Raw genomic sequence first — 22191 nt, 5'->3', positions numbered from 1 at the left:
CTCTCCTGATGATTTGGAAACACAAATTTAATGGCTACCCGTTTTAAAAAGGACCGTTCCTATCCATATTTCTAATTTTGTGTTGATATTTTTTGGACCACAAAAACTTTGCATGAATCACTTTAAATTATGTACATTACTTCACCCTCTGTCCATTAAAGCTATTTTATTTCACTTTAAAACAACTTTACTGTGACTGGCCATAATAAAGATTCCTCTGATGTTATAAAGATCCAAAAACAGAAAAAAACAGTTAGAAACCATTAGCACCTCTGTAGCCGGATATAGTTACATCCATAATTAGATATTGATGCAATTTTTCTAATTTTACCTCTGTACACCACCACATAAAATATTTAAGATCTGATTAAAGTGCAGACTTTCAACTTTAATACAAGAGTTTTATCAAAAGTATTGAATTAACTGTTTCACAGGCTCAAAAGTAACTGAACAGTTGACTGATAGATTGTTTTACAGCCAAATGAGGCCTGTTCCCGTGTTATTCCATGACGGATAGAACAGATTCAAGATTTGAAGTTTATTCCAAGTATTAAATTAGGCATTTGGCATATTTTCATTGGGCTTCTTTCTATGAGTTCTAAAGATATGTTGATGTAAGTGAAGTACATCATAACTGAGCTGGAAAACCAAAATAAACTATCAGAGAGTCAGCAAAAACTTTCAAAATAACCAAATCAACAATCTGGTACATTGTAAAAAGAAGGAATGCACCGTCCTGCTCAGCAACCCGGCCACAACAATCCAGTTCAGCAACATCAGAAGACCACAGAAAACAACAACACTGAATAATCACAAAATTCTTTTGTTGTTAACAAAGTCTAGAACACTTTCAAGCAGGTCCAGTTATCATTGTTGATGTCTACAATTAAAAGATGCCTTCATCAGTGTAATCACAGAGAGTTTACAACAAGGTGAAAGCCACTGGTTGCACTCAAGAACAAGGTCGGATTAAACTGTCAAAAAACACCAAAAAGAGCGCCACACTTCTCAAACCAAGATTGACTGGTACGAGAATGATGGAAAGAGAAATGCATGAAGAAACGCCAGCCTGGTCTCATAACCAAAATCAGTCCATAAAATGAACACAATTCTCTGTTAAATAAGGTTTCAACTTATGATAGCGATCATGAACTCATTAGGAAATGTTCTTGAGGCAATAATCAAGTGTTGCCCTCTGCTGTCGCCCTCTAATGTTGGCTTCACTTTTTAGATCTATGTGCAGTCTATGGGCCAGACTTACTAACATGTTACACCAGTACAAACTGAGTTTTGGTGTAAAAAAATAATGGTCGGTATTTACAAAAAACCCCACAGTGACAAGGTTGTGTGTCCGAGGTGAGAGATCATTTTTGCAATGACCTTGTGCAAAATGTAGGAAGGAGAATATTTAAATCAAGCGTTGAGACTGATTTACTAATGTTTGCACCCATTTTATTGATGAGAGCACTGATATTTAAGGCCAATGAATGTCAACTGTAAATGTCCATGACAGTTTTATCTGTACATGTTCTGTTTCATAGGTGAGCACTATGCTTTTTTCTTTTTTGGTTGGCACACAAATTGTTTTCTCTCCTTCTCTTCCTCACTATTTCTCACCTCTCTCACAACAAGGTAGTGAGGCTTTTAATTGTGTTTTTCAGTGGATAAATGGAGACTCTCCTGGGGTGTGAAGAGGACATTTCCTCCACCAGGTGTGCCGTGGATTCCAGCAAGTTTTCCCCACACAGGAGACAAGCCTGACAGGAATTATTATCAGGATTTAATCACAGGAACTCAGCTGCAGTTTTAGCTGCTGAACTGTAGGTCAAACATGATCCAGAAGAGTGTCAGGTGGCTCTGACTCCGTGTTTCGAGTGTGTTGCTTTTGAATATAAATATGCTTTACAAAACATTATAGGCCAACTGTTGTTGTTGTGGATGGTACACCCTATTTCAGCTGACATAGGACAAAAATCACACCCTGTTCTATGTTCCATAAACCCTTTAAATTCATGCTCTCCATAGAGCTAAAGATGATCCACTGATGCAGGCTGTTTGTAAAGCAACGACGTGTAGATGTAGCTTTTTTCTGTTTTTTTGCAGAATTAAAGCCCAGCTCAGAGAGTAACACTGGACTATGATTTACAAAATAAATGCCATGTTGTAGAAAAAAATAATGCTTACAACTCTAAACTCATCCTGGTAGGCATTAATTAAGAGTCAATTTATCATAGACAATCTGGGCTCCATCTGCAAACCAAGATGAAACCTCCAGGGCTGAAAAATGAAGAAACTTGGAAGCAGAAAAAAAAGCAGTTCCTCTTGGTGCAACTTGAGGATGACTTCAAAAGACACCATCGAGCTGTATGTTAAAATGCAACTGAAATATTTACAGCCTGGTTAGGAGAGTGGTTGCTTCAACTGATGGGCAGTTGTCGCCACCTGGTAAGTCTCATCTGCACTAACTGGACTCACTGACATGGACCTTTCCACCATGTTCGTCCTATTGATGCAATTAATATCGCCTGCTCTGCAGTACCAACTATACAAGAAGCTTGTACTTTCTCTACTATAGAGAAAATGAGAAAGTACAGTATGATAAGAGGGGCATCTTAGTGTCAGCCATATATATTTAAATTGAGCAATATACTGGAATAATCATAATTAGAGCTATTTGTATCTATTAGACATGTTTTGTTAAATTTTGTAACTTTATAATATATTTTATTATTTAATATGGTTCCGTTAGTTTCTGTTCTTACTGTCATGGAGATACTGTGACCACATAATTTCCTCAGGTATTGATAAATTATTCTGATTTTGATTGGTGACATGACTTCACTTGTACTGCATTGGACCCATACAGTTCAGGCAGCTTGCTAACCCAGCGGTTCCCCACTGAAGTGCATTTAAAAGAAAGCAGGTTTTAGGCACACCAACACTGACTTCACTTTTCAGACCCTAAGATCAAGGCCATCTTTTTATATGCAGTCTATAATGATTTAATAATAAGTACGCAGTGGCTTGTAAGGTTATTAGAAGGCTGAGTTCCTGTCATTCTGTCCTGTTTCATTCATTTACATCACAAAGATATATTTTTATATCTATCATCTTTTTGTCTGGTTCACAGCTAACACCAAACCCTAACAGAGCACGAAATGCACACACATTTAATGCACTGCTAAATCTTCCTTTGACTGTCCCCACGCAGTGAATGAAGAAAATTCCACTTTTTCTCTTAAAAACTTCCCTATTACCCTTTAATCTTACCCTTTAGCCACTGTGACAGTATGTGTTACCGTGTGCAATAGAATACCTTCAGCTTCAACAGAGCATTAAGAGAGTATGGCTGACACCAGGGCAGGAAGAGTTTTAAACTTTCTCCTTTGCAGGTTGTGATGTGATGCCATTTTTCTCATTTCTTTCTTTTTCTTTTCAGTGTTCATCTCTTGCAGGAGTACTTGTGACTTTTGAACTTTCTTTCCTCTTCAGAAGAAAACTTCCTCACCTGTGAGTTGAACCTCAGCTGGCAAACGCTGCAGGAGACATGCTTCCTCTTGGCGGTGGGAGGGAGTCTGAGGGTGTGATGGAGGACGGCTTTCTGCACCGGGTCCATCTGGAGGATGGAGAGAGACACACAGAGAGAGGATAATTAAAACAGTGCTAAAGCCGACCTGTAAATCAGCTTCATTCCGCTCGCTCGCTTGACTGTGAAAAGAAAACAGGCTGCCTGGGGCTTTCTAGAAAGCCAGACATCCATCTTTCCCTTCAACAGGTGATTTCTGGCTCAAACATTAAAACAGAATTAATGGTCTATTTGCTTACTTTAGGCATACGCCACCACTCTTTACTAATCTTACAGTAATGGCTTTTGGCAAACTCCCTCAAGGGAACAGTTAAAGGACACCTGTGGCTTTTTTTATACTATTTTTAACAGCATGTTCTCACCTGAAAGCACATTAAATTTAACTTGCTAAAAGGTGAGTGAGATCTTTCCTATGCCTACCACATCTCAGATAATGTACTGTCCAGTGGCAGGCTCTCTTGCAGTTCGTTGAATGGCCACTTGAGCTTGGCTCCAAATTCAAGCCAATCTCTGTAGATGATCATAACATGCACAATTTATAAGCAAAAATAAACATAGTGGCTGTGTAGTGGTTAACACATTTGCCCAACAATCAAAAGTCCCAGGTTTGATTCTGGGAAGAGACACAAATACCTTTGGCGCTGCCTCAGGAAGAACATCTGGTAAAATAATCTGCCAAATCAAATGTGGAACTACCTGCTGTGGTGATCGCTTGAGAATAAAGGAGCTAACACCAGAAATAAACATGTTCACAGCCTCCTGGTCTCCATGGGTTATTTCTGCCTTTATGACAATTATTCACTGTGTGATGACCCTGCAGTAGATTTGCGACCTGTCCAGGGTATATCCTGCCTCGTGCCCTACAACAGCTGGGATAGGCTCCAGCTTCCAACATTGCTGCTGCTTTCTCTACTTTCCATGTACTGTACACATGTGAAAGAGACCAGAAAAAAGCAAATCGCTCTTTCACTTTCAGCTCAACTCATTAAACCCCAAAAGCACTGTAAAAACAAAGCAGTGTGCGTTACTCTCTGGATATTGGAAATGCAGCTGCTCTATTGTGAACTGCACTTCTTTAGTGTGTAGGCATAAGTTATATCAAGCTGTGCACAGATAATAACTGTTAGCATGATCAATTCTTTGTACATTTGACAGAAGATAGAATACCGGTGCCCAAACCCCACAAATATGAGCAAAAGCCCTTCAGCTGCACAACGACTGCGAACACTCTCCGCTTTAGAACTTGCACAGCTTCGTGTTGCTTGTCTGTTTGGTGTGTGTGTGCCTCCCTCTGTGTGCTGACAGAGCTTTGGGGAATGAACAAACACATCTGCCTCTCTCATGAAAAAGTCTGAATAGGCACCACTTGGCTGGGGAAAGTGGAAAGGTGCCGGCTCCGCGTGGGAGGATTAACTAACACACCTCGACAATTGTGCTGCAGAAGGTGGGCACAGTGATGTTACACTGTCGCTTTCTGTGGAAGCTGTTCAGCTGAACTGAAGCATTACTTTAAAAGTATTTGTGTGCAGAGGTAGAAAAAGAAGCTTGATGTATTTTTTATTGGGATTAGAAAAAAAAGAAAAAGACGAACAGCGGTGCCACAAAGTGGAACCAGACAGTTGGCTTTTTTAAAAATTCAAATCTTTGGTCAACTTTAAAGTTTTACCTCTTATTGGTCTATACTGACAATGATTACTGACATTTTGATCTTCACCCACGTCAGCCATGGGCAGGCAGCAGGAGTCAGACAAACAACTTGAAAAGGACTAAAACAGGAAGGGCAGTAATTGTGTGCAGGTGACACCAATGACTGGAACGTTACAGCAGCTTGGCAGCAACAATCTGGAAAAGACCGGCTAAAAACTGTGTCTCTGCTGGGACCCAACAAATGCCTAGTGGGTGGGCAGAGTAACCGCAAGGTCTCAAGGTCTCAAGAGGAGGTAAACTCTCTGAGGGCAACTTGAGTCTAGCTGACGTAAGACAGGGAATGGAAAATTCCAGGGAAGACACAGGAAAAGTGGGAGAAGAAAACGGCTGAACAAAAGAGGGGAGGAGGAGTTCAGACATCATCCTGACAGAAATCCTGCTCTGATGATAGAGATCCCTCCAGGAACCTAGACACAGGATGAGCAGGTTCACACTGACCTAATGGTGAAGCAAATATTCTGGAGCAGAGTAAAGCACTTTGGAGCAGCACATTATACTTCTGATTTCTAACCTAGTTCATGTGAATTATTTCTTATTGATTAAAACCCAAGACAATGTCTGGGAAGCATGATTTGTTGAAGCTTCGCCAGAGGCAACAGGCTCAGAGCAGAATCAGATGTGCTGCTTTAATGAAAGACTATTGTAATGGGAGTTTGGTGCTTTCAGTATAGTTTTATAAAGTCACCAAAACCACAACAGAGAAATGAAAAAACAAGTGTATACCCCAGAGTTGTGTGTTAAAAGATATGCCCTTGAAGTAAACTGTGAGGTCATGATCCAAAGATTTTCCTGGAAGAGAAAAGAACTTTAGCGAGTGGCTACAATTGCACAACAGTAAGCACGACTGGGCTGTCAACAGCGAAGAGAATGAATCTGTGTTGCCTTATTTGACAGAAATCTTATCAGAAATGTTGTTTTTGTTCATTTGAAATGCAAATATTTGCATTATCCTAGAGGAAATGCAAACTCAATCACCAAAAGTTAAAAATACGAATAAGAAAACTGCAGTGGATTTTCCTTTGGCTCCAACTTACACGTCTTACAGATTTGTCCTGTCTGTATGCAGGACAAATCTGTAAGTAATGGGGAGACCAAGACTACGGACATAGAAATGTCAAGACTATCATGAAGCCTAATGCAAGAAGCGCTTCACAATTGCCATCTTGGTGGAGATAATTGTAATACTGAAAAGTACAGCTTATTACCCACTGTATCGCAAACAGAAGCAATATTAAAAGCAGTCACATTACTGTAACTGTATCTACTTGCATAGCTTTAAAATATTTAGCCTACAGACTGTCAAATTTGTTTAGATGTTGGGCAGCCTGAGCATTCAAGGCAAAAATCTCTATTTTTCCATAAGATTTAACAACTATTCTAGTCATGACTAGATTTTAATTCTATTATGAAGTTAATAATATGTCTGACTCAAATGCCCTAATGATGTGTTACACTCATGTTACAATCGTGTATTCTAGAGAACATCAGTATTAGATGGGGTAATTACTGGTTCACTTGTTCAGTGTGTCTTTTGCTGCGTCTCCCTCCCCCTTACCCCCAACCGCTCAGCCTGGTTCTCCCAGACGGTTCTTCCTGTTAAAAGGGAGTTTTTCCTTGCCACTGTTGCCAAGTGCTTGCTCACAGGGGGTCATGTGCGGGTCATGTGATCATTGGAGGTTTCTCTGTATTACTGCAAGGTTTTTAACTTAGTAGTATAAAGCACAGATGACCAGATGACCGCAAGATAAAAGAAAAGTTTAAACACAACCATCTAAAGTTTAGGTAGCAAGTAAAAAAAAAAAAAACTGCAGACCCCAGTCTTACATCAAAATCCATTTTGATTGCAGAGTACGTGTAATAACACATGCTTGCTTTTACTTTGACAAATTCAGTATTTTTTGCCCTGGTCTGGCCTGCCTTTGTAAATATAGTTTGTGTTGTTTGTGTTTTCATGAAATGTTTGTCTCAAATAGAGTTGAAATCGGTTATTATTCTCGCTTTGGCAATCAAAGTCCTGCAATAATAATACAAGAAAAATTATACCAGTTGAGCTGTCACAGAAATGAGGGTGTCTCTGACAAATTACTCACTATTGTTCACAGACAATCAGCAGTATCACAAAGTAATCCTCAATCCACTGTAGCAATCATCAGCGAGGGGTGCAACTGTTTCATCATTATCATGATCAGACTCTGCACTTTACCTGTATTGTCTTTGAACATCCTGTTTTGGGGTTAATGAGATTTTTTGGTCAACTTACACTGCCCTTATTTACTTAATTTCAAACCAGGGGCACTCTAACTGTACACTATTAAATATCAGGGAATCAAAACACTGGGAAACAGTTAGGATACAGCCAAAAGGAAAGTGAATAATGGACTTTAAAAGTTCCCACACTTTCCCTGTTTCAGGCTTTAGTGTATTTACAGAGCGTCCCCAAGGAGTTTGAAACATTTAATGTTGCCTAAAGATGAATGTGACACTTTAAGTGTGTTTGGTTGTTTAAAAGTGCTTCCAGATTGGCTGGAAAACAAAATGCAAACAGTCTAAGGTGGGAGAAACCTAGACAAAGCTGCTTTTCTTGTGTAGAAAAATACTTACATTTACATTAAAATATGCAGCTTTTCTGAGTTCCATGACTTCTGATTATTCTGTGACAGAAGCAGAGAAGAGGGCAGACTAATAAAAGCTTTTCCGTCTCCACCAGTATTTTCAGCAGGTAGAATGACCTAACACGCCTACTCAGCAGATGGGAAACTGGAATATGTTATCAGCTTTAATGAAGAGTGTACTGACAGAAAATAAAAATAAAATTACATGTTAGAAACACAAAGGCGGTTCTAACGTATCTGATATCAAGAAAGAAACTCTTTAACATCCTGCAGCTACACAGCCCAGTCTACACTGGCCACTTCAATACATACACCTATTCAGCTGTTAGTTAACACAAGTATGTAATCAGCCACTTGGTTGGAACTTAATGGAAGAAAGGGGATTCAAGTAACTGTGAACATGGATGGAATGGTTGCTGGCGCCACACTGGCTGGCCTAACTATTTCCAAAAAAGCAGATCTACTGGGATTTTCCTGCACAACAATCTGTAGAATTTACAGAAAATGAACTGAAAAAGAGAAAATATCCTACGTCAGGTCTATGGGTGAAAATGCCTTGTTGATACCAGAGGTCAGAGAATAGCCAGACAGCTTCAAGCTGACTGGAAGCTAACAGTAACTCACATAATGACTCATTACAACCAACGTATGAAATCCAAACAACTTGAACCTCAAAGCAGATGAGCTACAGCAGCAGAAGACCATGCTCGGTGACGCTCCTATCAGCTGAGAACAGAAAACTCAGGCTACAATTCACAATGTATCCGTCTTCTGATTGGTGCTTCCAGCAGGATAACATCTCATGTCACAAAGCTCAGACTGGTTTCTTGAACATGACCATGATTTCACTGTCCTCAAACAGTTTCCACAATCACCAGATCTCAAATGGGCAGAGCACCTTTGGGATGTGGTGCAGAAGGAGAATTGCAAACCTGCTGCATCTTCGTGATGCTATCTTGTCAGTATGGAGCAAGTGAAACCAAAAGATTCTTAGGAATGTTTCCAGCATTAGTGGGAGATCGACAAATGGGCGAACGCTGTACCTGTCCGTCGTGGAGAAGAAAGAGCTGAGTGCAAAAGTGAAGCTCTCACGTCGATCTACGTCCCTACCCTCACCTGTGGTCACGAGCTGTGGGTAGTGACCGAAAGAACGAGATCGCGGATACAAGCGGAAATGGGCTTCCTCCGAAGGGTGGCTGGCCTCTCCCTTAGACATGGGGTGAGGAGTTCAGCCATCCAGGAGGAGGCTCAGAGTAGGGCTGCTGCTACTCCACATCAAAAGGAGCCAGTTGAGGTGGTTCTGGCATCTGATAAGGATGCCTCCTGGGCGCACTCGTGGGTGAGGTGTTCTGGGCATGCCCCACCGGGAGGAGGCCCAGGGCAGACCCAGGATATGCTGGAGAGATTATATCTCTCAGTTGACCTGGGAACGCCTTGGGAGGTCTGGGCTTCTCTGCTTAGGCTGCTGCCCCCGTGACCTGGCCCCAGATAAATGGAAGAAGTTGGCTGGATGGATGGATGGATGGCTGGATGGATGGATGGATAGTTGAATCTATGCCATGACGAATTACAGCAGTTTTGTAAGGACTTCTGAGCATTTTTTCTGGATGTCGAGTCTAAAACTAGTTCCTAAATGAAAATTGGATCATTTACATGATGTCTGTCTGACGTCCACAACGGACTTTGTAGCTAGGGCAAGTCTGTGTAACTTATATTTTTCTATAAAAAAGGTATTCCATCATGAGGCATCGTTGAACCTGTGATTCTGCAAACCAGTATGGGGATCAACATATCAGCATATAACAAGTATATTGTTAACATGGGACAGACAGATGAACGCTGTCATAGACTAATAAAGGAAACACACAAAAACACAGGTGCAAATGGTCACAAGTGAACATCATATTAAAAACCAAATTTTCATGAATTTGCTTCCATTATTGCAATAATATCAACATTTATTGATTTATAAAAGAGGGTCTGACTCAACTACTGTTGTAGGTAGAATTAACATTAACATCTACTTTGCAGTGTTTGCAAACAGTCTTGACTGGGAAGAAAATGTCAACATTAAAGGCATGTTTGCTGAATTGCATTAGTCGTGTAGGCAATGTCAAGCAGGTAAAAGAAAATAATGGCGGCTTTTTTAACCAAAACACACTCGGTATTACGCAGTGAAATGTGAAGCCTGGCGAAGATCAGACTGGAAACATTAAAACAATGTCTCTGCACTGCATTAACAGAGAAGGGACTCTCCTCAGCCTTTGCCCTGACACACTTTGTTGCTGAATTGGACAGAAAGATAGAGTTATGCAACGGTCTACCTTTGTACTGTAAATCTCGCCCAAGTTATTTGGAAAGAGAGAAGAGGATGACACACGGATCTGGAGAGGCTCTCTGGCTCAGGAAACTCTACAGCAGAGAACCACACTCGCTGCAGCCCACTGGGAAAGTGGAGCCTGTGCTGTGGAAAGCTAACGACAGTTAAAAACATCTGGGCCATAAGAGAATGGGTGACCTCTTACTAGAAACATGCACTGGGCGAGAAACATGTTATTCCTCTTTCATTCTGGCGCAGATACTGTGAAATGAATCCGCAGTGACAAAGCCACAAAAAGTAGCATAATCAGTGAAGATTTTTGTAGCTATTCGTGGAAATATCATTAATCATCGGGCATAAAGTGGTGAAAAGGAGACTCAGGACTCTCTATCTGAATTTATTCCTCTGTGCTGTTCTTGGCTGGGCTGTTAATTTATCAACAATTCTCCATCGAAAACCGCACCGGCACTGCGCACGTATCTTTTTAAGAAATCCCCCTGTCATGTATCATTTAATTCCTCCCCATGCCGATGTGTACGGGGCTCGTCTGCAGAGAGCAGCTGCAATGCCAGAGCTGTTATTCCCCGAGCTTTGCTCCCTTCAACCACCCACTGAGTCACACACTCCACATGGACCACGCCTGCCAGAGACTGAAATGTTGCCGGAGCAAATGTACCACGACCCACATATAATCCACTTGCAAAGCACAAACACCCACACACCAAAGGCATATCACAGACTCCCATTCTGAAGCCTGCAGCAGTGTGCAGTGCACCATCTCCAGCTGCAGCAAATTCAGTGTCATCTTTCAAATCACTTCCTAAAGCTCTAATATGCAGTTTTTCCTCAGCTGGTCGAGTTCCAGCACCAAAACCTGTCAATCATCCTGAGCTGTCTGCCTCGAAACAGCCTCTCGCCCCGGGCTGAGGTAACCGTAAAGCCACCACAGCCGATCAGTGAGCAGATGGCGAACACAACCAATCTGCAATTAGAGAAAAAGAAATGTTTGCGGTGCTTTTTGAATAGGTCTTGCAGTCACGTAAACATCCCTAGCAGGGTTGATAACGCAAATTTAGGTGAATGTTGCAGATTTAAGATTGCAAGTCTAATGGGAGATTAAACATATCTATATTTAAGTTTAAGAAAAGCCTTTTCTGTTTCTTTCTCCTGTTTATAAAAAAAAAAGTAAATGTATTTTTCTCCCCCCCGGCGCTCTGTCTGTTGGTGTCTCCTTTCATTCCTCGGACTGTGTTTGATTTCCACTGATGTGTCTGTGTCAGGGGAGACGTCGGCAGAGTGTCGACAGCGAGGGAGAATAAGCAGGTCATTTGCTGGATGCTATCTGACAGCCCACAGAAGGCCTGTCCATCTCAAAGTTCAGCACAGCATCCGCCGCTGACGCTACCCCACTCAGCGCTGCCGGATAATGTGACAGGACACGACAGTGATGAGCTGAGATGGCGGTCGACACTGGCTGACGTTTACAGCGGACGGCTGGTAAAAGGGTCAGAAACACACACTGAGTGCTGTCTTTTCTGGCTTCGCAAGGATTCAAATCCCATTACTCGCCGATATGGGTTTGTGTGTGACAGCAGGAGTTAGTGCCAGTCAAATAGGCTGGATTTGAAATACACACACAGAGCATCACATAATCAATTATTTGACATTTTGGATTAATTTGTCCCTCTGAGTTGTTTTCAGGGAGATTATAATCACTTTGAAGCAGCAGTATGTCACATTTTTACTGATCTACACCATAAAATGGCTGCAGTGTAACTGCAGGAGGCTGGTTAGTCAATACCAATAACTTAATAATGGCCCAGCAGGGAGATTCTTGCATTTAATGTAATGTTTTTGTCACTGTTCTCTGTGAGCAACAGCATTTGTATATGTACCTTTATGTTGGATTTGAATCCTCACAATTGAGATAAATGAGTTTGTTGCATTTGTATTTTTTGGAGTTTTTTCATCTTTATTATGACAAGACGGTTGAGAACTAGCATTGTTTTCACATGTGGTTCATTGCTGCCACCTGTGTCTGTGTTCACTTATATGAAAAGGGATTCAAATTCAAATTCAATTTTATTTATATAGCGCCAAATCACAACATCAGTCGCCTCAAGGCGCTTTATATTGTACAGCAGATACAGAGAAAAACCCAACAATCATATGACCCCCTATGAGCAAGCACTTTGGTGACAGTGGGAAGGAAAAACTCCCTTTTAACAGGAAGAAACCTCCGGCAGAACCAGGCTCAGGGAGGGGCGGGGCCATCTGCTGTGACCGGTTGGGGTGAGAGAAGGAAAGCAGGATAAAGACATGCTGTGGAAGAGAGACAGAGATTAATAACAGATATGATTTGATGCAGAGAGGTCTATTAACACATAGTGAGTGAGAAAGGTGACTGGAAAGGAAAAACTCAATGCATCATGGGAATCCCTGGCAGCCTACGTCTATTGCAGCATAACTAAGGGAGGATTCAGGGTCACCTGGTCCAGCCCTAACTATATGCTTTAGCAAAAAGGAAAGTTTGAAGCCTAATCTTAAAAGTAGAGATAGTGTCTGTCTCCTGAATCCAAACGGGAAGCTGGTTCCACAGAAGAGGGGCCTGAAAACTGAAGGCTCTCCCTCCCATTCTACTTTTAAATACTCCAGGAACAACAAGTAAGCCTGCAGAGCGAGAGCGAAGTGCTCTAATAGGGTGATATGGTACTACAAGGTCATTAAGGTAAGATGGGGCCTGATTATTTAAGACCTTGTATGTGAGGAGCAGGATTTTGAATTCAATTCTGGATTTAACAGGAAGCCAATGAAGGGAAGCCAAAACAGGAGAAATATGCTCTCTCTTTCTAGTCCCTGTCAGGACTCTTGCTGCAGCATTTTGCAGCATAACTGAAGGCTTTTCAGGGAGTTTTTAGGACATCCTGATAATAAAGAATTACAGTAGTCCAGCCTGGAAGTAATAAATGCATGAACTAGTTTTTCAGCATCACTCTGAGACAGGATATTTCTAACTTTAGAGATGTTGCGCAAATGGAAGAAAGCAGTCTTACATATTTGTTTAATATGTGCATTGAAGGACATGTCCTGGTCAAAAATGACTCCAAGGTTCCTCACAGCATTACTGGAGGCCAAGGTAATGCCATCCAGAGTAAGAATCTGGTTAGATACCATATTTCTAAGATTTTTAGGGCCGAGTACAATAACCTCAGTTTGATCTGAATTAAGAAGCAGAAAGTTAGCGGCCATCCAGGTCTTTATGTCTTTAAGACATTCCTGCAGTTTAACTAATTGGTGTGTGTTACCTGGCTTCATGGATAGATAGAGCTGCGTGTCATCTGCATAGCAGTGAAAATTTATGCTATGTCTTCTAATGATGCTGCCTAAGGGAAGCATGTATAATGTAAATAGAATTGGTCCTAGCACTGAACCCTGTGGAACACCATAATTGACCTTAGTGTGTGAAGAGGACTCTCCATTTACTTGAACAAATTGGAGTCTATTAGATAGATATGATACAAACCACTGCAGCGCAGTACCTGTAATACCTACAGCATGTTCTAATCGCTCTAATAGGATATTATGGTCAACAGTATCGAACGCTGCACTGAGGTCTAGCAGGACAAGCACAGAGATGAGTCCACTGTCAGAGGCCATAAGAAGATCATTTGTAACCTTCACTAAAGCTGTTTCTGTGCTGTGCTGAGCTCTGAAACCTGACTGAAACTCTTCAAATAAGCCATTCCTCTGCAGATGATCTGTTAGTTGTTTGACAACTACTCTTTCAAGGATGTTTGATATGAAAGGAAGGTTGGAGATTGGCCTATAATTAGCTAAGACAGCTGGGTCTAGAGATGGCTTTTTAACCCTAGAACACTATCGCCGGGTGATTTACACCCGGGAAAATACATTTACATGATTTCTCTCTCCTGCAGCTGTTTGCGTGTCGAGGAGCCTGTGCCTTCACCAGGGAAGTCTCAAATTTCCCAGGAATGGGTGGACCAAAGACCAGCTTTCCAGTGTCATTATTTTGTTTTAGGAGGGGGTTTTTTCATTTTGTTAGACATGGCACAGTTGAAAGTAAAAGAAGACCACTCTAATTTGTCATGTGTTGTGATATTTTGATATATTTGATTACTTTTTATTGGTTATATTATATCGGGTAAAAATCACCCGGCATTAGTGATTGTGTTACTATTTATAGCGATAGTGTTCTAGGGTTAAGTAAAGGTTTAACTACGGCTACGTGTTTGAGAATTACACCATGGAGTCAGGTACTTCTGATTTGAGGCCTTAGTTTTTTCACTGTTGTTTTGCAGGTCATCTGATTTGCATACAAAATGATCCCTATGAATGCCACTGATTCAGATGTTGATAATGTTGATAAAACGATTAAAAATATTTTAAGAACATAGAAATTTAACAGTAAAATGCAACACTGTTGCAAATAAAATGGAAGTGTAATGCTGCAGAAAATCATTAATCTGGTGATTAGGTGCACAGAGCAATAAAAGAAAGATTTTTTTTTTAGCTCTGAGTCCTCCTACTTGTTTCTAAGTATGAACACATTACAGCTCTGAAGTGACCAATCATTTAAAATGCACACTTTAAATTTTATATTACTCTACAGTGCTTTTACTCTCACACAAGCTCACTGTCTTCTGCTTTGTCTGCAGCGACTGTGTTGCTTCAGTCTCTGTTTCAATTGTGTTTTTAATCTCTTGATTTTTTTCCATAATATAGTTTCATCTTCCTCTGTACAGTTAGCCACTTTGTTGCCAGAAAGCTTCTCAATAACTGCGACTGATCAGATGCTCCCAACAACATTGCATTAGAATGCAGAGGGGAAACCCTGGTTTAACTTAGTGAGTGGATAACCAGCTCTATGTCTCTGCTAATCTTGATCTCCAATGTTAGGGTAACTAAAAATTACCTGGAGTATATTAGCTTGCTTCAAAGTACACGTACCAGCTGTATAAAATACAGAAATATGTGGAATAGATAGACCGCTAATAGGAAGTGCAGAGGACTGTGAGAAATACAAAACATAATGACCAGAACGTAAAGAAATCACATATGAACAATAGAAATAATAAAATAAAAATATATTGAAACATATGAAACAAATGAAGGAAAAAGAGAAGCAAAAATGATAAAAGCTGTACTCTAACTCCATAAACCGCAGCTGAATTCCAAAAAGCTGATGTTGTTCATCTGGACTCAGGGTTTTCGTCCAGATGAACAGAATCAACTTTTTGGGATTTTCTTACCTGGATGATTGAGCATGCATCAATACACCGAACAGCCAAAATATAAGGCCAGTGTGTCAAGGTGTAGGGCACAGAGGTGCTCTTTAAGAGAGCAGCTCGCTGTAGCTCAATGATGAGAAGCCTCAGCAAGGCCAGAGAACAAACTGGTAATTACATTAAGAAGTCCACAGTGCCTCACAGCCTAACTGCACCTGTGTGACTCAGTTTAGCAGATTTGTTGCTGGAGGTGAGTCTTTCCCATTGTGTGTGTGTGTGTGCACGACTGTATGCATGTGTGTGTGTGTGTGTGGGTGTGTGTGTGTGTGTGTGTGTGTGTGTGAAAGTAGTACTCACAGCCACAGAAAACTGAATGCTGTGAGTGGTAGTCACTTTACTGTAGTCAGCCATAAAGTGTGCAGATAAGCTGAGGCTGCAGTAAAGTAGTTACTGAAAGGGAAGAGAGCCGTCATAAACTGGAACGCGGCTCCCAGCTGCACCTGATTGTTTACTATAATATTATGTGAACATAATGTGATCATTTCTTTTATTTTAATTTGCATGATTATCATTATTATGGGTATAATACAATACCTCATTACAAAAAAAACAAACACACACAGAGTACGTATAAACAAAAAGTTTCTTTCTTTCCAAATTTTTTCTTTGAAACTGATACTTTGTTAACACAAACAGATTACGTATGTTTGTAAGCTTTATTTCAGATGTGTTGCAGTTCTGGCTGATTTCCACCAGTAGAGCACGTCTCTATTTTGCTTTATCATCTTGTAAGCAAAAAACAAAATGTTGGTTTACTATGCACTATAGCTCAGACTTTTTCATTATGCATGTGGATGTATATACATAATTTATGTGAGCAAACAAATTACAGATTGGGGCTTAGCGGTTCTTACAGGTGGAAATCTGCTCTCTTTGCACACAACTGGAAGCAGCATTCCTGGTTTTCAAATCCACCGACTCTTTGGACAGAAAAAGAATCGACTCTTCTGACATTACAGGCTCAATATTCCATACATGACTTGGAAGCTTTTGGATTTAGTGCGTAATATTAAAATACCTGATTATGGCTTGGAAAACATCACTGTCCTAGTTAAAAGAAACTAGAGCTCAACAGACAGGACTGGATCTGAATCTGCAGTGTCCCAAATTTTTGTGGTATCCCACTTAGTTTCTTAATGCTTAAAAGAACACATCATGTAATAACACATGAGTACACACACATGGGGATTGTTAAATCTTAACAGCTATAGCTTTACATTTTGCAAAGGAAGTAACAGATTAATTTTTATTTCGGAGTTTTGATATTACTGCTATTTTCACTATATTTGTAGCAGTTGTAGATGTGGAGTCTTTACAGTGATCTATATGCATATTCTTTAAGCAGCAAGAAAGCACAAAAAATGTCCAATCGCACATACACAGTGCATACATAACAGAGGACAGGAGCTCTATGCACACAGTGTGCTGTATTTTAAATATGTTTATATGTTTAACATGGTGTTTAAACATGATACAGAGCGGGAGAGAGAATGACTGGTCAATGAGGTCTAAATGCTCTGTTCACCATCATTCAACTCGCTTACTATTTACTAAAGTGGAATGAATGACCTGTCAAACCTAATTCTTTCCTCTATGTGTCTCCCAATTACATCCAGCACCTGACCCAGTCCGTTACTTCATCATTAGACAACACTGTAGATGGCTGCGACACGGAAAGGACTCCACTCCAGGCGCTCATAAAAAAATCAAAACAAAACAAAACAAAGGTGAAGCACCTAAAAATAATGTTGTTTGGTAAATTAATTAAAATGTGTAAATAGAAATATTAAGCGGTATCATTTTTCTTTATCTTCCAGTCATTTTTCATGCATGGGCATGCCCATTATCATTAGGTATGCATAAGGGAAATAGAAATGTGACGAAGAAAGGACATGCTTTGCAGAGAAAATGAATAAGTAACTAAATGTGAGTGAGTGGAGACAAAAATATATATTTTTTATTTTATTATTTTTTATTATTAAAATGGAACACTAAAGAGACACGATAACCTTTTACTATATGTTTTGAAAACATAAAATTTATAAATATAGCAATTGCTGAGAAGGAGCAGAAAAAGTCGCTCACACAGCTGGTGGGTAACAGACGGCCAAACCTGCAGAAGAAACTCCACCAACCTAAGCTAGCTAATTTACAAAATAGTCCAGTAGCTTCTCACTCCAAAACAGAGCAATACACAATGAGACTTTAGACCATAACACACCAAACACGTTTCTTTTTTTGAGGAAAAATTTGTCCTCAAAAACACAGTGAAAAAATTGAAGACTAAGCCACGATGAGCTGGTCCTCATGTTTCTAAACAAGAAAATGTAAGAAACTGAGAATCTGGCTTCATCCTATTCTCAAAAGAAAACAGCAGCAGGGAGAATTTCATGGTTTAATCCAGGCAGAGAGCAGCATCTATGTGTGTTTAGTACCGTATGGGCGGGCTTGTTGCCAAATGCAGTGATCTGATTGGTCAGATCTGTTTATTTAGATGTGAAACATCTGAAAAATCAAGCTTGATGGAAAAAAAAATATAAGTTTGATTCTGTTCATCTGGACGTAGCGTTTTCAGTGGGAGAAACGTTTCGTCACTCATCCAAGTGACTTCTTCAGTCTGAGCTGACTGCAGGTTTCCCCAAACCTTATAAACAGTACATTTGCATAATGACTAAAACTAGCACCCCTGAAGGAACGATGGGCTGGGAGGTCAGTTCCTTGATCATTAATATGCAAATTCTCATGACCATTGATCAACAACCACTGATCAATGGCCATGAGTACCTTTCACAGGGAGTTTGTATGCCGCAAAGTCATTCAGTGAGTCCAAAAAATATTGTTAATGCATGAAATATTTGCAGGGATTTTACATGACTGGTATCTAAAGGACTTTGCACCAATGTACGCACAAGCCAGGCTACACTGCAGACCTGCAGTACTGTTTGTACTGACCAGAGCCGGCTTGGGTTTTCTCCCAAATAACAGACACTTGGTCTGGACACATGGACACATGGACAAAATGGACGATATTTGACGCCACCTGATTCACAAACTCCTCCATGCGTCTAAGTATAATCAGCCATTCCAAACTAAAGTCATCCCTTACTTGCCTTTCATCAAATAACATCTGTGTTCCAATGTTTAATTATCAGAGAATTTACTATAAAGTAGATCTGTGCCCACTGGCTGGTGGTCATTCGTTTAATAAGCTACTGTTTGCATAAGTTTACATGGCTCCCTAGAGAGACTGACTTTGGCAGTTTGACTTTGCCCAGTGGCACTGTAGTGTTTCTGTTAAAGATGTCACTTGCCCACTGCACTATGTTTCCATTAACTTCTCCGACTTGTTAAATGAAGTAAAAAGAGCACTATTCAAACGATCTTATTTATAATTTAATAACGAAAAAGCAGAGAGTTTTACATGCTTTCATTCTTTAGATTAAAGTTATCTTTGTTCCTCCCAATTATGTGGAAGGCCGGGTGGCTGTAATGTTTCTGCCTGCATCTTTCTGCTGTATACATGCTCCATTTACTTATGCGAGCAATTATGTGAAGTCTAATGAATATAATGACTCCAACATACATTCACTGTAGATAGATAAAAGAACAATTTCATTGTTGAGGGCTTCACTGAGCAGGAAAATTCACACTTTGAATAATATTCATAAAAGCCACTTTCTGCCTTGATACTCTTTGTACATATTCTGATGGGATTAAACGGGTTACTAAAAATCTATTTGATCTTGTTAAAACTTTAAGCTTCCCTCTTTAAAGCCTTTGGGGAAAGTCTGTTTCCACTTGGTGATTATATTTGTTTACCTGCTTTTCATTTGAGTGTAGGCTCTTCAGACGGTAAAATCTCAACAATGTGAGTAAACTGTAATTTTCCAGATTTATTCTGCAAGTCAAATTGATTAAAATGGATTAACAGAAGTACAAGTAACTAAAGGTTCAGTTCTTCTAATGAACTCATCACAGTTTTTAAAGCAAAGTTCCTTATTGATGGGATTTAAGCAGTGCAATTATGGAAAAGAAAGGCTCTCTGTGAGTGGATGAGTTTTACAGTGAAGGTCGAACACTGCACTCTCTTTGGTTTCACTCTCCAAGACATATTTTTGCTTTTTCTTTGCTTCTGCTTGAACATATCTCCACCTTCCATTACTTCAGCTTTTTTCTCCATTTATCGCTAACCCTGAACCTCGGTTTTTTCGAACTCTTGTTCTTCCTCCCTGCATTCTCTTTGCAGTTCTCTCTGACAGACATGGTGTTATTCAGCAGGTATGTATGTTCGCTTCACATTTTCCCATTGCTCTTCCCCACTGACCCCTCTCAAACCACTGGCCACCATCAGGATGAAATATTGAACTGGGCAAGCTCTCAGCAGGCATTTGGCAGCCTCACACTCCCTCGTGAGTCCAGGTGAGATGAAATATAAAAATGTAACACCATAACCCCTTCTGCGCCAGGTCCTCCCACAGCCTTCAGCCATTACATCCCATTCAGTATTATCACAGTGTTCTAGATTTCGGCTCTTGTGGCTATTTAAAGTAATTATGTATAAATTTGGTTTTATTAGAGCTTTATTTGTATTTCTCTTGGGCCAACAAGCCGACGAGCTTCCCTGTCTTTTAAATCTAAGCTTTTAAAAATGATTTCCATGTAAACCATGTAAGTGTGAAATTTTTTTTTCAAATATTTGGGCAACATTATTGCATTGTGAGAAAACAAAAACCTTTGTTTCTGCGCAGGTTCTGCAGAATCAATACTTAATCTTGGTCCTTGAATCAATGACGGTCCTACTTTCATCTGCACATGAGTTTTTAAACCTATAATCTTTCAGCACTGAGCTTTACTGGTCAAACAATTGGGTGGGCTCACATGTTGGCATTTTGATTGTTCACAGGTTTGAGTTTTTGTAGAAAAATATTAAATGCTCCCATGTACTTTTAAGAAATACGCATGGCATGGCTCCACCTCTTCTTTAAGGCTTAAACAGCTTGTTGCATTGCCTTTAACTACATGTCTACAGATATCATAATTTCTTTTCACAGAGGCCTCCACTGTAACCAGATTTAATTTAATTGCATGTTTAGTATTTAAATACCTACAAACAATATATTGTGACTGTGTTTAGCATTGATTGACAGCTTGCTAATGCTAACAAAGATACTAAACAGCTGATGGATTTTAGCTCAAATCACTGAAACGTCATATAGGGCTACTAGACTGACTGCAGACCTTTTTTTAAGAAGACCAGACAAATTCCAAAATTGTCTTCATTTAAATCTTTTTCACCATTTTTTGCTTTTTTACCATTAGACACAAACACACCTGTATCATGAGTAAAATTCTAGATTTAATAGCAATGGCATCTCAGACAGCCAATGTGAAGAAAACTACAAACATAAAATGTTCAATATTTATCACTGAGATATATTTATTCAGTACCACCACAGTACCGATATGTAAATATGAAACATCTGTTAAAATATGTGGGCAGGGTTAGCTGCCATTTCAGTTTTGGAGCCTGACTAACACTGCACTGTATTTTGGGGCTGAAAGCGAGACCAAGAATCTTTAAATACACATTCATCACATATAGTACTGCAGGGACACATGTATATAAGGAAAGGTTTCATTCTCAAAGAACAGTGAACTGTCTACAAGCTAGTAAGCAGCTTACATGAAGATACCACTTACTCTGCACTGGCCTCAGCTGTGGTGCTTCTTTAGCACATTTGCTTCAGAGCTGACAGTATCATAAGCAGTTAGAGCCACTCTTCAACAAACTATGTTACTATTCAGTTCAAGTCAATTTTATTTATGTAGACCAGATTCACAACAACAATCACCTCAAAGCACTTACTACTACTACTACCAGATGACCCTAATAAAAAGCAAAAGCACAGACTTTATAGTCACTGTGACATGACTCTCGGTTTACGCACGCACATTTTAAAGTCTTGAGTTTGGCATTATCTCTGTCGACGTCGTGTTATAAACCCTGACTGTAAATGTGTCTCTTTTTTTTTGAGTAAAGCTGTAAATTTTAGGGGAACACAATTTCAGTCCAGATGCAATTTTTAAATAAAAACAATGAAAACCTTATTGGTCCATATCAGCTAACATATATGCTAATACTGAAAAGTCAGTGATGGAAAATTATCGTCCAGAATCATCAGCCATAGATACACCAGATATGCTTCAGTGAAAAAGGGTTGCATTAAGACTGTCACTGAAAAAACTGTATGAAGACGCCGTAGAATAAGTGCGTTCTCAAAAACTGCATGTATTTACCTTGTAATATGCATCTTATTAAGCTAAAGAAAAGTGCAGCGTCAGGACAATGAAAGTCTTTTTTGCATATAAATGACCAAACTGGAACTGCTGTTCGATTGTGTTTTTGCTAAATTCCCTCGCAGGCTAATTTCTAATCCGTCATTCTGTCAAACTGCTTCAGCTACTCCCACAGAATGAAGGGGAGTGTCTCACTCATGACAGCGTTCAATAAAATCTAAGATTAAACGATTTATCTTCTCATAATATTCCACCATGAATATCAAACAAGGCGGATTCTGTGGTAATGAGAGAGGAGCCCGAGGAGCGTGGCTATCTATTGGATTTCCAAAATCGATGCCCTCCAATAGAAAAATGCATGAG

General features: G+C 39.9%; 1 protein-coding gene across 1 annotated transcript in view; it reads right to left on the bottom strand.

The window, feature by feature from the left end:
• znf385d (zinc finger protein 385D) overlaps positions 1-22191 on the bottom strand; it is a 95162-nt gene that overhangs the window by 45237 nt on the left and 27734 nt on the right. Inside the window, exon 3 of the mRNA XM_005472874.4 lies at positions 3509-3616. Within this exon, the coding sequence (XP_005472931.1) occupies positions 3509-3616 (108 nt within the window). The remainder of the gene's footprint in view (positions 1-3508; positions 3617-22191) is intronic.

This window comes from Oreochromis niloticus, linkage group LG11 (genome assembly GCF_001858045.2).
Source record: "Oreochromis niloticus isolate F11D_XX linkage group LG11, O_niloticus_UMD_NMBU, whole genome shotgun sequence".
Classification (NCBI taxonomy): Eukaryota; Metazoa; Chordata; class Actinopteri; order Cichliformes; family Cichlidae; genus Oreochromis; species Oreochromis niloticus.
Note: the sequence above shows the minus strand (reverse complement) of the source record. Positions and strands in the feature narration are given on the sequence as shown.